The sequence below is a fragment of the Leptopilina boulardi genome, unplaced genomic scaffold, assembly GCF_019393585.1.
Source record: "Leptopilina boulardi isolate dan_hultmark-lab unplaced genomic scaffold, ZJU_Lbou_2.1 LbouV2_219, whole genome shotgun sequence".
NCBI classification, from domain to species: Eukaryota; Metazoa; Arthropoda; class Insecta; order Hymenoptera; family Figitidae; genus Leptopilina; species Leptopilina boulardi.
In genome coordinates, this window is record NW_026137773.1 from 486,230 (window position 1) to 504,517 (window position 18,288).

Genomic DNA, 18,288 nt, shown 5'->3' on the forward strand with positions numbered 1-18,288 from the left:
TAAAAACAATGCCAGAAAAATTAAGGATAGATTAAGTCGCAATACTAAGAAGGTAAATAAAATTTCTGAGAAAATAATAGTTTCTTAATTAAAAATGCTTTTTCTGTCCTAATTTTTGTTTTTTATTATATTTTAGATAGCGAATATGCAACAGCAGATTGATAGTCTAATGTCAAAGTGTTCGGTACTAAATAAACAATCAATAATGGAAGATATAAAAGGTTTGTCTAAACAGCAGCAACAAGTGATCAAGACTATCCTGAAATTTGGTAAAATGAAGGATAAAAGAGGCATGCGATACACTCGAGAGTGGATTTTGGAATGCATACTTCTCAGCATTAAAAGTCGTAGAACATACCTTCACCTTAGAAACCACGAAATCTTACCGCTTCCAACACTGACAACCCTAAGAACGTACATGAAAAACATGAAACCTAGGTACGGGTTTGACCCACAAATCTTTTCTATGTTGAAAAAAAGGGCGATGCAATGAAAGCTAAAGAAAAAAGAGGTAATAATTTATTATTTGTTTCATTTAAAATATATATTATACATAATACTTTTTGTTTCATACTTCAGGAGTATTAGTCGTAGACGAAATGCAGATAAGCAAGTCTGTGTCGTTCGACAGCGAGAAATTATCTGTATTGGGATTCACAGATTTAGGAGAACACACACCCCAAGAACAAAGAAAACAACAAGGTGATCACGCTTTGGTATTTTTATACCAACCTTTCCAAGGCAAATGGATCCAAAATGTTGCTGCATTCCTCAGTAAAGGTGCCGCGAATGGAGAAGTACTCAGTCGCCTCGTGAGTGAGTGCATTGTTTTGCTGGAAAACCACGGTTTTCATATAGATGTCGTAACTACAGACGGTGCTCAATGGAATCATGGAATGTGGAAACGTTTTGGTTTGACAGGACTTAAAGCAAGTTGTCGACATATTTGTGTAGTTGAGGAAACTGACTCTTCATCAGAAACCCGTCAATTATGGTTCTGTTCAGATTTCTCACATTTGGTGAAAAATTTTCGAAATTTTACGATGGATGAAGAAGAAGTAATGGTAGGAATAATTTATCATACATTCTTAGATTTAAATATAAGTATCTTGATATTAATATTTTATCTTTTACATAGACTCCTGATGGAGTCTTTAAAAAAACACTTTCGGGCTGTTATTAAATGCGATGGTGGTGCAAAGAGCCTGGGCCTCAAAATCGCTCATAAAATTACCGAGGATCATTTAAATCCACAATTTTACCAGAAAATGCATGTACATAAAGCTGTCGAAGTAAGTACTTTTTACATAAAACAATGAAAATGTTTAAAGTTATTTTTAAGTTGATAAAATTAATTAAAATGTTTCAGTTGTTTTCTTCAAATGTCATGGTGGCTATGAATGTATATAAACAATTTGATGATGACCTAAAGGATTGCGATGCAACAGTGAAAGTTATTAATCGCGTGAACAAAGTGATTACGGCAATGACTTCCAGAAGCTCAGAAAACTCGTTATCATCAGGCAGTACTGCTTACGAAGTACGCGATTCTCATTGATAATAACACAATATCTTAATGTTTTCACGAGAGATTTTGACAATTAAAAATTAATTTTTATAAACCTTAGATAAAATTGTTAACTTAATTGACATAATCTTACAGGCAATATCAGAATTCCAGCAGTATTTAAGAGAATGGAAAACCACAAATAAAGCAAACAATTTTCAGTTCATGTCAAAAAATACGTACGATGGGTTTGAGGTAACATTAAAAACGACATTAGAAGTGATGGAATTTCTCACAAAGAAATGTAAATATTCGTTCTTGATGACCGCCAGATTGTACCAAGATGCTTTAGAGGTATAAAAATTCAAATATTACTCTTCTCTTTTAAATGTTAATAATTGTGCATAAATGTTAATGTATAGCTTTTAATATTTTCACAGAGCATGTTCGGCATGATTAGAAGCTGCTGCGGATCTCATGATAAACCGGATCCGCTTTTGTTCATACAGATTTATCGCTTTTTGAGTTTTTATTCCTTGGTCAAACCACCAAAAGGATCGAATGTTGAGAGTATCGAGATTTTCGAAACTTTACTGTCTGCCAAGGATTCCGTGAATGAGAGTAAAGAAGAATGGAAAGCAGTCTTGGAGCAAATAATAGAGAAAGGTGAAAATAATGCACAAGAATATGGCGTACGGCATGTTCACGATTACAATGTTTTTGGCGTTAATGATGTTGTCTTAGCTTACTTCAGTGGATTTGTTGCTAGAAAAATTGGAAAGTGGACCTCTTGCAACGAATGCATGTCATCCGTTACAAAATGTGAAGGGAATTTACCAAGAGATGAAATGATCAGCAGTTTGAGTAGAGGGTACCTAAAGTATCCTTCGGATGATCTCTTCAACCTTTTATTATCTTTAGAACGGGCAATCCTTCAAACTGTCGGAGAAGAAGAATTAAATTACTATACATTTCAGCATATTGTTCAAAACATTCTTGCTGAAAAAATTACATTTGTAGGCTGTAAAGAGCACAAACAAAGTTTAACGAAAACTGTCATAAATTATTATTGTGTAACACGGATGCAAATTTTATGTAAAAAACATAACGCTGTATATAACGAAGCGAGAAAGGACGAGAAGAAATACCGAAAATTATCTAAATTAGTAGGTTGTTCAAGAGGTAACAAGCAAACGAAATATGCGAATGAAAATTTAAATAAAAATAGCAAAGGGCAAAAAAGGAGGTATGAAACAAAGGATACTGCTAAAACGACAAAAAAACCACGAATTGAAAAACCAGTGGTTAAGAAACAACAGAAAATAACAAAAATTAAAGAAACGCAGAAAAATATAGTAACGAAATTAATACCGAAAGGTGTAACGTCAAGCGAAAAAGAATCAAAGAAAGTGCTATTGACTAGAGGAATAAATCCAGTATTAGCACCTGCAGTGCAACCCAATGTTTTATCAATCAAGGAACAAGTACCAAAGAAAGTGCTATTGACTAGAGGAATAAATGCAGTATTAGCACCTGCAGTGCAACCCAATGTTTTATCAATCAAGGATCAAGTACCAAAGAGAGTTGTAGTTGAAAAAGGAACAAAGAAAATTATTTTATCCATGGAACCAACTTATAAAATTTTTAAGTAAAATTAATGAATAGCTATTGATGAATATCAATACAGAAAGTACAGTGATCTCTAAACAGAAAGTCTGTTAAATGTTATTATATTTCGAATAAGTATTTAATCTGTGATTGAATAAGTTTAAAACTTGTTTATTTAATTTATCGTTATGACAATTTATAATTATAAATTTAAAATAAAATGCTATAATTCATTACATATTTCAAAATTTATTTTCTGTTTCACAAATTAAGTTTAAATTTTAACACATTAATGTAGAAAAGTAGTGAAAGATAAATACAATGTAAGTATCGATAAACAATTCTTACCAAAAAGTACTTTGTACTAATTATTTCAGAGACATCGAAGGTAAACTACTTACACATGCTTATTTCCACTTACTAAAGTTGATTTTCATACAATCATTTAAGTACAGTTCACACAAAAAAAATTGTAAGGTTCAGAGACATTTCATCAAAAAAATACAATATTTAATATAAATATTAATAATAATTAAAGTTTCATTGCTCCATTAATTTGGATTCATTTTTTCCTTATATTTGAAGGTTATGTTTTCTTCTTTTTTATACAGTTCTCTTCTCTTTTCCTATAATAAACAACAAATATGTAAATATTAATTTAATTAAATAAGTGATATATCATTTACATAAATCGCAACTACTCTAATATCTTTAAAATTCTATAATATCTTAAAATTTACATACCTTGTCTTTGTGAAATTCAATTCTTTAGCACTTCTTCAAAACTATTTCCTATTTCATTTTCATTTTCATAAATATATGCAATCACATTCATTATTTTAATATTTTAAGCAATGTTTAAATTGAGTTAAATTAAGAAAATTAAACAAACCAAAATCCAAATGTGACATTTCTCAAATATAGATACACATATAGAATTACTGCAACTTGTATGTATTGGTATGCGCAGAAGTCTACCACACACTCTGCCTTTCTCGAAAATCCGCCTACTGCAACTACCAATTTCATACGTATACTTACCATACCCCCACTACCTGAGTTAGACCTCCTTATTCTAGTCTTCTTGCTTCACCCTTTTTATACTCGAAAATCATCCCCTCCCTCGTGCTAATCTCAATCCCCACTCTAAATGCTCACATATATTAGGGGCATTCCACGTCAACGAGAGACCCCCCGCCCCCAGAATAGATTTAAATGAAAAAAGTTCAAATACGGCTTAAAATTTAGGTAATTACATCTACTTTAAAATGCAAAGTGGCAAAATAAAAAATTCAAGATGGCGGATCCAATATGGTGAAAAAAGTAAAAAAAAATGCTTCAATTCACTTGAAATTTGTTACTCGGGGGTTTTTAGGGTCGCTAAACACAAATATGAAATCAGATTTTTAATATTAAAAATGGCGGATCCAATATGGTGGCCGATTTTTAAAAATTTTAACAAATTTCAATAAAACGTATCTTATGGTGCTTTGTAGGGTTGTAAAAAGTTCTAAAGGTTTTAAATTGAATTAGAAATTTAGGTAATTACTCCTACTTTAAAATGATAAGTGTCAAAATAAAAAATTCAAGATGGCGGATCCAATATGGTGAAAGAAGTAACAAAAAAGCTATAATTCAATTGAAATTTGTCACTCAGGGGTTTTTAGGGTCGCTGAACACTAATCTGACATCAGATTTTAAATATTCAAAATGGCGGATCCAATATGGCGACCGATTTTTAAAAATCGAAACAAATTTAAATAAAAAATGGATTACGAGAGTTCGTAGGGTTGTAAGAAGTTCCAAAGGTTTTTTATTGAGATAGAAATTTAAGTAATTAGACATACTTTCAAATAAAAAATGTCCAAACACAGATTTCATAATGGTGAACCTAATATGACAGAAGAAGTAACAAAAAAAGCTTCAATTCAATTGAAATTTGTCCCTCGGGACTAAGATAAGTAGGCCTTACTTTTACTAGTTGGATTTTTACCCTTTCTTACTTTAACTAGTTGGAACCTAAATTGATCTTGCCTTAAGGTATCACATCGGTAAAACCGTTTTTTATAAATTTTCTTGAAAATTTTCCCATTTGTTCTTATTATCATTCTTGACAAATTTGCAAAATATGAAGAATTTTCGCCGTCCGGAACCAGGGATATTAGCAATCAAAGTTGCTTATTTTGCATGGGAAACGGAACTAATGTATGGGGGAGAAGTACATTTTCATAAATATCATCAGAAGTTTTCTATAAATTTTTTTCAAAAACTAATGTTGAATTCACGAATAAATTTGGAACTAAAATATACAAAGAAATTTATAATTTACCGTGCCGTTTATTTGTAATTATAAATTAAAAATTCTATTTCATGACGTTATTTGCAATATATAGCACACCCGCCACTTTGATGTGGCAACATCGCAGGATGGTGACATTAGTTAGAGAGAGACAGTAGTCCACAGTAGTCAAAGCGAGACTAGTTGGTATCTAAATTAGCCTTGCCTTAAGTGGTCGGAACCTATGTCCTACTTTTGCTAGTTGGATTTTTATTGTTTCTTACTTTTACTAGTTGGATTATTACCCTTTCTTACTTTTACTAGTTTTGGAACCTATGTCTTACTTTTACTAGTTGGATTTTTATTGTTTCTTACTTTTACTAGTTGGATTATTACCCTTTATTACTTTTACTAGTTGGTATCTAAATTAGCCTTGCCTTAATTGGTCAGAACCTATGTCTTACTTTTGCTAGTTGGATTTTTATTGTTTCTTACTTTTACTAGTTGGATTATTACCCTTTCTTACTTTTACTAGTTGGAACCTATGTCTTACTTTTACTAGTTGGATTTTTATTGTGTCTTACTTTTACTAGTTGGATTTATAAACGTTCTTACTTTTACTAGTTGGATTATTACCCTTTTTTACTTTTACTAGTTGGAACCTATGTCTTACTTTTACTAGTTGAATTATTACCATTTCTTACTTTTACTACTTGGTACCTACATTGGCCTTGCCTCAATTGCTTGGAAGCTATGTCTTACTTTTACTAGTTGGATTTATAACGTTTCTTACTTTTACTAGTTGGTACCTAAATTTCATTACTAGTCCTGCATTTATTGGCTGTAACCTACTTATCTTAGTCCCGAGGGACAAATTTCAATTGAATTGATGCTTTTTTTGTTACTTCTTCTGTCATATTAGGTTCACCATTATGATATCTGTGTTTGGCCATTTTTTATTTGAAAGAATGTCTAATTACTTAAATTTCTATCTCAATAAAAAACCTTTGGAACTTCTTACAACCCTACGAACTCTCGTAATCCATTTTTTATTTAAATTTGTTTCGATTTTTAAAAATCGGTTGCCATATTGGATCCGCCATTTTGAATATTTAAAATCTGATGTCAGATTAGTGTTCAGCGACCCTAAAAACCCCTGAGTGACAAATTTCAATTGAATTATAGCTTTTTTTGTTACTCCTTTCACCATATTGGATCCGCCATCTTGAATTTTTTATTTTGACACTTAGCATTTTAAAGTAGGAGTAATTACCTAAATTTCTAATTCAATTTAAAACCTTTAGAACTTTTTACAACCCTACAAAGCACCATAAGATACGTTTTATTGAAATTTGTTAAAATTTTTAAAAATCGGCCATCATATTGGATCCGCCATTTTTAATATTAAAAATCTGATTTCATATTAGTGTTTAGTGACCCTAAAAACCCCCGAGTAACAAATTTCAAGTGAATTGAAGCATTTTTTTTACTTTTTTCACCATATTGGATCCGCCATCTTGAATTTTTTATTTTACCACTTTGCATTTTAAAGTAGATGTAATTACCTAAATTTTAAGCCGTATTTGAACTTTTTTCATTTAAATCTATTCTGGGGGTGGGGGGTCTCTCGTTGACGTGGAATGCCCCATTAATATGTATAGTAGAACATTTGCAATGGCGCCACCATCGTATATCTCCAGTCGGTATTACCTTTGGTTGGTATGTCGGTTGTAAAATGGCGCCACCGTCGTATACCTCCAGTCAGTATTACTCTTCGTTGTTCACAGTCAATAATATAAATTTCTACTTTACCATAAGTTGGTAATGTAGATTTTTAAAATTTTAATTTACACTTTAAAATTTTCTTGGTGCTGGCTCTGGCTTTGTTGTCCTAGGTGCCGGCACTGGCTTTGGTTGCCTTGGAGCTAGCACAGGTTTCTGCTTATTTGATGTTTCCATTGTTCTTCCTTAAGCTTACTGATAAATAATGAGCAAATCAATTTACGCTCTCTAAATTTATAGACTTCTTACTTTTTCACACACATGCGCATTACCTTTCTTGTTTTTATTTTATATTCTTTAAAATAATCTTAAACTAATAGGATAGGATAAAATCAATTAACAATTTATTATAACTTTAAAATGTTTATTTATAAAAAAGTTTAGATGTTTCATAAAATTCTTTATGCGATTCCGTAGAATTTACTGTAAAATATTCATTATGATTATCAACTTCATCTACACCCTGATCAACATTTCTTACATCACACAACAAATTTTTCAAGCAACTTTTTTTTCTCGATGCCCTTTACATAAATTGTGCGAGCACCAGCTAACAAATCCTGCAGAAGTGATTGTAATTGATTATACGGCACATCACCAGAGGTCCATTTCAGTCCATGGTAGTTGTGCATCAACCATAGATTTTCACTCTTGTATCTCCCAGGTAGGGAACTCCAACTGCAGGGTGGCTCGAACAGGAACACCATTGGTTGAGCATCTTCCTCAAATGGTAGAATGGCCAGCTCCTAGAAGATGAAGTCAATGTAGGGCCTTTCAAAGCCTTGGATGTCCACGATGAAGTCCATGGTTGCAGCAACTGAGAATTTCAGTTCATATTCCTCCTTTTTATACTTGAGATTCACCCCCACTACTTATGTTACTTTTTTAACAACACCACTGATTGGTTTATATTGTATAACTCGATCATGAATAATCAAGCAATATGCAGCTGTATTAGGTGGGAAATTAGCACTCGATTCAAATTCCAAACGTACATCAACTTAAGCTTGTTTGAGAAATTCGTTTTTTTGAGCAATCTATGACAGCCAATGGTGCATAATCTTTAAATAAACTTTTGGTATGTAGAGGCTCAGAATCTTTTCCATTGTATGATGCTTGAAAGTTACAATACATGTCATACAGAATAGAAAATTGGTGATGATTAAAATCTAAATTTAAATTTCCATAGGGATAGTATTGTGAGTTTAGGAATAATTTTACATTTATGAGATTATAGTTGTCAAAAAAGTTGGCATATCTCGTGTGATTATCTTTTCGATTGGTTTGAAAACCTAGGATAACATATCGAGGTTTTTCAACTTGTGTAGAAGTTTTTACAGTCCAAACATGTTTCTGAGTCGCAGGTATAAGTGGATATTCATATATTTCCCACGATCTAAAACTCATACTTATAAATGAATCCTTTTCAATAAATCTTAATAATTCAATTTTCTGACGGTCACCCACAAATAAGTATGGTATCATCCATTCAATTTTATTAATCGAAATTCTAAATTCTTCACGCTCCAGACCCTGAATATTAACTATAGCATTAAGATCTGTCCGAGATCTTGTCAAAATAAGTTCATGTTTTGCATTTACAACTATTTTTCGATAGTCTTCAGCAAATCCAAGAATCATACTCAATGGTATATTAACATCAAAATATCCATCACCATTGGTACTCTACTGATATCTTGAAAGTCAATATAACTTGCATTCTCAGCGTAAATTATCTGACTAGGTGTTTGAGAAATATAAGTTTTCATAGTGGTTTTAAGACCAACATTCTTACAACGATCAATTTCAACACCATTCAGTTCATAACGAATCTCATTAAACAAATAGGAAATACCATTGCTGATTAATTTTGTATTAGTCACAACAGTATTATTAGGTTTAATTAATCTTCCATGTACATGTAAGGTACTTTTACAAGGAAGAACATATAAATCTTGATGTTGAACTGCAATGCGAATCTCATCACTATTATTAAATGCTGATGAAACATAAGGTTGATGAGAATGGATCTCATAATGTGCCAATGAATCATCATATTTCACTGGACATAAAATATTGAAAGTCCCTTCTATTTTTATTACAACAACAGCAAATAAAAAATGCACTAATTATAGGTTTTGCTATTTTCTTTTTTCTTGACGAACTCGCAGACCGAGTTGTTTCAGAAAGAGTATGTTCTGAGATGTTAATCTCTTGTGAACTGAATGAAGACTGAATGTTTTCTGACATTTTGACTCGTTTATATAACTTCCACCAGATTTTCTATCAAACACAATACCCATTATGTTGATTTAACGTGCAGTCGAATTGTTATAGTTTCCCCTCGAAAATTTACTAAATCTCCATCTTGATCAACAATTCGAAGTTGAATATTATGTATTGTCTTTACGGCGACTGGAAGGTAAATGACGTTTGATGGTACTTCAACAATCTTATATCCAGCCGGCACTACTGGAAAAAACTCGTGAATAGTATGGACTTTTTTATTATTAATATAAGCACCTGTAGTAATACTGCATTCAACTCTGATGGAATTCACCTTGAGTATAGCTACTGGTAAATCAGATGTATGTTTTTTATTAGGTGATAAGTGTCTCGGTGCAAAACCCAGTAATTGTGCAATTGAATCTTTTGGTTTAAAATTTATTTTCAGGCTGTTTTTAATTTCACTGCGTAACGTGTTATTATTTGGTTTTATACTTATAACTTCAGGTCCATCAGTAATGGAATTTTGAATATATTTTTCAATGTCTTCAATTTCATAACTTCCAGGAGGGATAGTAATTATTTTATTTCCAACATGAAATTTATTTTTTCCTTTATCAACATTAGGAGTGGAATTAAATGTTAAAAGTTCAACAAGCCCAAGAATGAAATTTTTATTTGGTAACAATTCTATGGGAGGAAAATATTCAGCCTCTAATACAGAGGAATTACCAGAAATGGTCAGTGTGAACGATTCATCCATGATGATGTCTTTTTAAAAAGTGATTGTTCACATTACTTTTCCTTAATTTTTATACATTTTAACTTATTAAAATTTTTTGAGATAAAAATTTAAGACACAAAGAACCACAATTAACAGTATTATAGTCTTGATAATTTTTATGATTATACATTATTAAAGTATTATCACCCAAATAAGTTACGAGTTCGTATGGTGGTTGAAGATTGCCAAAACTGTCAAAGTACTGTGCCTTATTTTTAATCTTTTTATATGCAACCCAATGCGTTCCAGGACCATTTTTATCATCAAGGTTAATAATTGCTGATTCATTCTTTCGAGGTCCTCTTTTTGGTAAATCATTCCTCATAAATACCCCCCGAAAATGAGGAATTTTTAACTCCTTTGCGTATTTCATCAAATTATAGTTACTTAATGCTTGTTGAGGAAGTATTAGAACTTTTTTTTTAAACATTTTGTCTTTTTTATTCCTTGTCCTTTTGTATAGGGTTTCAAGTGAAGTCCCCCACCTTTGGGAAAAGGTTTTAAATGAAGACCTAATCCTTGTCGATAAGGTTTTAAATAAAGTCCTTTACATAGTTTAACATCTTCAATGACTTTATTATGACGTTGAGCTTCTTTTAACTGTTCTTTCGCATTACTCACATCATTTATAGCTTTCGTTACTCCAGCAGCACCTCCAGCAAGAGCTCCAAGAGCACTTAATCGAGCGAAAATAGGAATAAGTGGTAAAACACCACCTACTTTTGAAGGTATTGGTAGAATTCGAGGTGTTAAAATCTTTTTTTTACCTCCTACTTTTTTGATAGCTTTTCGAGCAGTTACAATAGCATCTTTGATTGTCGATTGAGCACTATTACCTGGAATTATGGAATTTCTTGCAGCATCAACAATTTTCCGTAGTGCCGTACGTTTCACCTTCGTCTTCCTCCTCCTCCTCATCTTTTTCTTTTGCTTCTTTAGCCCCATGCCTAATTTTGACTTGACTTTCATAGCACCAGATACAGCCAAAGCAGCTGTTTTTTCACCTATACTAGCGTCGCCTGTAAAAACACGTTGTAATGCCTCTTTAGCTAGTATCCTATCAGCAACTTTTTTTGCTTCAATGTTATCTGGATTTTTTGGATATGAAATATCGTGCTCCTTACAAGCAGAATCCAAAGGATTCACACCAGGATCACCTCGGGCAAGACGTTTTGCTAATTTTGTACCTGGTCCACAGTATTGATAACCAGGCAGATGTAATTCAAATGGTAATTTGTTGATCAGACTATTCACTAGACCTTTACCGCTAATTTTGCGATGTACAGTCATACTTGCGATGTACAATCATACTTGCGTCTGTAAAGGTTGGAATTGAAATGAATGGAAGGTTATAAAAGAGGTGTATTTATACCTTTTGCCACAGTCTGAACTATGATGCGATTCAATGAACAACCTCATAAGCTACCAGTCGTAAATCTTGACTCGATTGTTCAACAACAGGAGAAGAAAGTGAAACGTCATGGTAGTTTATTGTCAGGCAATATTCGTGTAATATTCTGTGGTCCATCAAATTGTGGGAAAACAAATGTACTTTTGTCTTTAATATTACATCCTAATGGTCTCAGATTTGATAATATTTATCTTTATTCAAAATCTTTGCAACAACCAAAGTATAAATTTTTGGAACAAGTTGTAAGTGAAGTTGAGTATTTACCATTCAGTGAACATGAAGAAGTAATTTCTCCTCAAAATGTAAAACCAATCTCTATATTTATATTTAATGATGTGGCATGTGAAAAACAAGATAATATTAGAGCATTTTTTTGTATGGGTAGACATGTAAGCGTTGATAGTTTCTATTTATGTCAAACATATGCAAGAATTCCAAAACATTTAGTACAAGATAATGTGAACTTGTTAGGTCTTTTTCGTCAAGATGAAAAGAATTTAAAACATGTTTATGATGATCATGTGAATACGGATATGACATTTTCTCAATTTCGTGAATTATGTTCAGCTTGTTGGAATTCTGACAAGTATGGATTTGTTGTAATTGATAAAGATAGTAATTTAAATGAGGGAAGATATAGAAAAGGTTTTGACTGTTTTATTTCACTATAAATAAAGATAATTTTTGAATTTGTTTTAGTTTAAATTGAGACCTTGATATATCAAGATGTATAATAAAGAGAAAGAATATTTACATCAAATTGCTAAAGCTAGTGAGGCAATTAGACGTAAACATCGTTTATTTAAATTAGGAAAAGAAAATCCTGAAAATTTGTTGAACGAAACCTTCAAACCTATAGTTGAACCTTTACAAAAAATTATTACCATAAATGACATTAAGCGTGAAAATTTTAAAACGGAAAGGATAGAAAAGGAGGAAAAAGGTGAAAGTAAAGAGGAAGATGATAATTTGAGTTTTAAGAGTATTGAAGATAGTGAATCAACAATAATCCCAGACTTTGAGTATGATAAACTGCTAAATAAGTATATTTACTTGATAGATCACAACAGAAAACAGTGTTTGGATCTAGTATATGGAGTACGTAAGATGCGAGATGGATCACTTCTGATTGGTGATAAACCAATAATTTTTAATCAACAGTTTTTGAATGTTGGAAATAGACGTTTTACCATTACCCCTGGATTATTGGAACTTTTATTTAAAAATAAACCGGAAAATTCACACATTAGTGATCATGATATAAATAATTATAAGCAAATTCTCATCGACTCCAATGCACATAGAAAAAAATACAGTGCTTCTGAACCTATTAATATAAGTAAAAGTTTTAAATACACTAATGTTATTTCAAATCTATTTCCTCAATCTGTAAATTATATATTAGAAGTTGTTTTATCAACTACATATCAGTTTCAAAATGAGCATTGATGTATTCGGACATCCCCTCAATAGAGGAGGAACTGTAGCAGCAAAACGAGGACCACCTGGAGTTGGTTTTAAAGTAGATTAAGAAGACAATAATGACTGTGGAGGGAAAAGAATTTGTTACCTTGCAAAAGCTAAAGCAGAGGGCGACGCAGTTAATTTATTACTTACTCAACGTATGATAGAGAACGCAGTGCGACTAGTATATCAAGTCACGTCTTCATTAAGGTTAGACATTTACAACAGTAATGTATTGTTAAAAATTCTTGAAGCTTCGGTAACAGATAAACTACAAAATCTTGAAAAACAAATAAATGAAAATTTTCAAGACATTTCTAACAGTAATGTGTTATTTAAAACTCTTTCTTCTATAGGAGAAAAATTAAAAAATCTTGAAAGACAAATTAATCAAGATTTATCATATAGAAAAGCTGAAATTATTGGCGAACTAGATACTCGTATGAGAGTTCTTAAAAATGAAACGAAAACTCTTGAAATACAAACAAAGAAAAATTTATTGGAGACTGACAACGGTAATGTGTTGTTAAAAACTCTTGAAGGCTCCGTGTCCGAAAAATTAAACAATCTTGAAAAACAAATAAATCAAGATTTATCATATAAAAATGCTGAAATTATTGGTCAACTGGACAGTCGTTTGAGAGCTCTTGAAAATGAATGACAAAAAATTGACAGTAGTAAATGAACTTCACACACAAGCTCGAAAAAATTATCCTCGACGTCAAGTTGAAATGCGTGACATTGATGATACTTGGCAAGCAGATTTGGTTGAAATGATACCATATTCCAAAGTTAATAAAGGATTCAAGTACTTACTTACAGTTATAGATATATTTTCCAAGTACGCTTGGGCTGTTCCTGTAAAGAATAAAACTGGAAAAGATGTGACTGATGCAATGAAATCTATATTTGCAAAAGGATGTAATCCAAAAAAAATTTCATTGTGATAAGGGAAAAGAATTTTATAATTCACAATTTGAGGCTTTAATGGAATTGAGAAAAATTAATTTTTATTCCACCTATAGTAACCTAAAAGCATCCATCATGGAACGTTTTAACCGAACACTCAAAAGGAAAATGTGGATTCAGTTTAGTTTCAGAGGAAATTACAAGTGGTGTGATATATTACCTAATCTCATTTCCAAGTATAATGATACAAAACATCGCACAATTGGAATGAAACCCAAAGATGTAACTGGAGATCATGTTGAAACTTTGAAAGAGCGATTCTTCAAACTCAGAAAAATACCTTTCAGAAAATCAAAATTTAAAATTGGAGACAGAGTTCGAGTTAGCAAGTATAAAAATATGTTTGAGAAGGGTTACACACCGAATTGGACAACTGAAATATTTACTATTGATAAAGTTAAACAAACTCGACCTGTGACTTACATGCTAAAGGACTACCAAGATCAATAAATTAGCGGAGGATTCTATGAAGACGAACTTCTTAAAGTGAAATATTCCGATGTATATCTTGTTGAAAAAGTTCTCAAGAGGCGTGGAAATAAAATTTTTGTCAAGTGTTAAGGCTTCGATAGTACTCATAATAGTTGGATATATAAAAACAGACTAATGTTAAAACAAAAAAAAGAATCATTAATGAATCATTAATGAATCAACAATGAATCATTAATGAATCATTAATGAATCATTAATGAATCAATAATGAATCATTAATGAATCAATAATGAATCATTAATGAATCATTAATGAAGAAATAATGAATAAACAATGAATCATTAATAAATCAATAATGAATCATTAATTAAAGAATTATTAATTATTAATGAATCAATAATGAATCAATAATGAATCAACAATGAATCATTAATGAATCAACAATGAATCAATAATGAATCAACAATGAATCATTAATGAATCAACAATGTATCAATAATGAATCAATAATGAATCAACAATGAATCATTAATGAATCAACAATGAATCAATAATGAATCATTAATAAATCAATAATGAATCAATAATGAATCAATAATGAATCAATAATGAATCAATAATGAATCAATAATGAATCAATAATGAATCAATAATGAATCAATAATGAATCAATAATGAATCAATAATGAATCAATAATGAATCAATAATGAATCAATAATGAATCAATAATGAATCAATAATGAATCAATAATTAATCAATAATTAATCAATAATGAATCAATAATGAATCAATAATGAATCAATAATGAATCAATAATGAATCAATAATGAATCAATAATGAATCAACAATGAATCAATAATGAATCAACAATGAATCATTAATGAATGTACAATGAATCATTAATGTATCAACAATGAAATAATATTAACTAACTGTTAAAAACTAATTTAAGCTTCGATATGTATTAATTACTATAAATAATTTTTTAAATTGTAATATTTTGTTAGGAATTAATGAATAAAATGAAATGTATCTGGTAAAACTGTCCATTTATTTAGTAACAATTTTTATATTTACAAATTTTCACACATATATGTTACGGTAAAAGTACGATATTGGTAAATGTGCACAATTACCGGTAAATGTGCACATTTACCAATCTGGCTGGTATCTAGCTGGTAAAAGTGATTAATCTCAAAAAATTAAGTACATTTACCAAGAAAGTTGGTAAATGTGCACATTGACCAGCGCGAGTTGGGAAATGTAGATAGTTTGTTTTTATTTAGCTCAGATGTATAACGACAGAAGGTGGTGAGCCAAGTGAAAGACTTATTAAAAGTAGTGAAACGTTTTTTAATGTAATTGATATTATTATTGTGGACATATTTACAAAATTCTTTATTCGTTACTAATTGTTTTCTATTATTTATTTGAACAAGGACCACTCCCATGACACTTCGAATTACACGACAGATTGTCTGCTTTGCAACTGCATTTCCTTGTATCGCATTGCCCTTTGCAATAACATCTCCTGTATCCCTGTCCGCCAGTCAATGATTGCAAATTCACGGTTTCGCGCAAAGACATTTCCACATCAGGAACTTTGGTAGGAGACATAAATTTTTGCTTACAAACAGTAAACTGATTTCTGGAGTACAATTATTTCAAGCGCCCTTCTTTGGTCCCTAGCACATACATATCATCATCTATTGATAAGACGGTGGCGAGTACATTCTTAGGATCTGTCCTACTTCTGTCCACATAAGGAATTGGCACTTTAACACTATCTCCATTTGCAGCAGGTGGAAACTTTTTTATTGATAATTTTAACATTTTATTAGCTTGCAGTTGAAGTCCTGTGTGTGCCAATGCCCTTTTTTGCCGTATTCGACGTTTGTTAGATGCAATTGAATCATTTGATACCGGAAAATTTTCTGTATCCTGGAAGAATACTTCTTATTAGGTATGCATAATACAAAAGTAATCGACATCTAATATACAAAAAACTTTTATTAAGTAAAAGACAATTTTTTTTATTTTTCTATTTTTATTCTTGATTTTATTTATTTCTGTATCACATAATTATTATTATTATTATTATTATTTACCTTCAATGAATTTAATTTGTCTTTTTCGTTGCCATGTTCCATACTAATTTCTTGAAGGTCACCGTCTCTCACTTCCTGCAGTGCGCCGTTTTCCGTTACAATGTAATTAGTTACTTCATCCAAATTGTCGTCATGTGGTTCATTAGTTTCAGCAACAGTTTCCTCAGAATGAGATGAAATTATTGCTTCGTCATCAGCGTGCAACGTAGCTTCATTAAAAACATTTTCCAATTCTTCTTCGGACTGAAGTTTCTCGACGACTTCATTAGGAAAGTTAGACGATTTTAAACCCAATTTCATTTTGGAACCAAAAAGAGCCTCATATGGAGTTTGTTGAGTACCGCTGTGATATGATCGGTTTTTCATCATCTGTACATACTTCAGTTCTTCGGACCACTTAGTTGTTTTCTTCATTTCCATCAAAGAGGCAAGAATATGTTGCACATCTTGGTTTGCCCGCTCCACCGAACCCTGACTTTGCGAATGCCTTGGTTTGCCGTGAACTAGTTTTACTCCATCCCATAGGTTAGCTAATTCGGTAATCACTTTATTTACAAAATTCTCGGCCGTTGTCGCTGTGAAGGATAGATGGAGCACCAAAAATTGTGAAAATGTCCATAACATTACTTGCCACTTCTGCGGCCGTTTTTGTTTTCAGGAGTTTCAATATCACAAACATCGTCAGGTGGTCCTGATAGTTCAAAATATACTTATAGTCTCCGTCCGCCTGAGTTTGAAGATAAATGAGATTAATTTGACATCGCGAATTAAATTCAGAAGAAAGCAGAGGTTTAACAACTACTCTTTTTGGTTTTTGATTTCTTCTGACACGGTTCGCAGAGACTTAAATAGAGCATTATCATATCTACTGTTATATTCACATATTTTTCATTCACTTCTTTCATCACTTTATTACGACCGCCTTGGCCAACATTGATATGTGCTTCATGAATCACGTCAAAAATTTTTTCGTTTATCAAAAAATATTTTACTTCAGCATTATTTTCCTTGAGAGGTGCAATTAATTTCTGTTCTTTACCGATATTTATTACGTCATATCTTTGTAAACGACGATAATTGGAAACACTTTTGTTTCTTTCTTTCATTTTCGCATCACACACATTTTGTAACATATTCACATACTGTTCCTCCGAAAGGTACACGTTATTTTTATTTTTCGCCTCAATAATATTCATTGCACTCGCGTAAAATTTTTGTTTCATTTCGTGGTTTAAATTTTCTTCGCTCATTTTCAGTTTCAGAAAATTAATTATACTCGCGATACAAGTGTCGAAAGCAAACTAAACGAAATACTGAGGTTAACAATATAAATATTTTACTTTCATAATTGTTTCCTCTATAGAAATTTGACTCATATCTATAACTGAATTAAAAACAAAACAAACTATCTACATTTCCCAACTGGCGCTGGTCAATGTGCACATTTACCAATTTCCTTGGTAAATGTACAAATAATCTGTGTTAAATGCATGATTTTTCACTTTTACCAAATAGCCTGGTAAATGTGCACATTTACGGGACTTCGTACTTTTACCGTAACATATACATTATAATCTTAATCTCTTTCCTCAATTCTATAATGTCCCCAAGCAAGAGTATCATTGCTATCTGGTAATAAATATCGTTTGTCGTCCATTGGACTTAAAGCAACTTTAAGTTGTTTAACCGTTTCAACTTTATGAAGTCGTGATCGAA

General features: G+C 31.4%; 1 protein-coding gene across 1 annotated transcript; it reads right to left on the reverse strand.

Moving 5' to 3' along the window:
* Nucleotides 1-16,123: 16,123 nt before the first annotated feature.
* LOC127279602 (uncharacterized) lies at nucleotides 16,124-17,196 on the reverse strand. Its single transcript, XM_051302043.1, has 2 exons — nucleotides 16,573-17,196; nucleotides 16,124-16,405 (listed from the first exon to the last, which is right to left on the reverse strand). Exons 1-2 carry the CDS (start codon nucleotides 17,194-17,196, stop codon nucleotides 16,124-16,126), a joined length of 906 nt encoding a protein of 301 aa, XP_051158000.1.
* Nucleotides 17,197-18,288: the final 1,092 nt, after the last annotated feature.

What these genes read in the sequence shown, in the direction of transcription:
- LOC127279602 (XM_051302043.1), bottom strand. Translation starts at nt 17,196, where the DNA reads ATGTTATGGACATTTTCACAATTTTTGGTGCTCCATCTATCCTTCACA. An exon ending in ACAAATTAAATTCATTGAAG is followed by an intron (nt 16,406 to 16,572) that starts GTAAATAATAAT and finishes GTATTCTTCCAG; the next exon opens with GATACAGAAAATTTTCCGGT.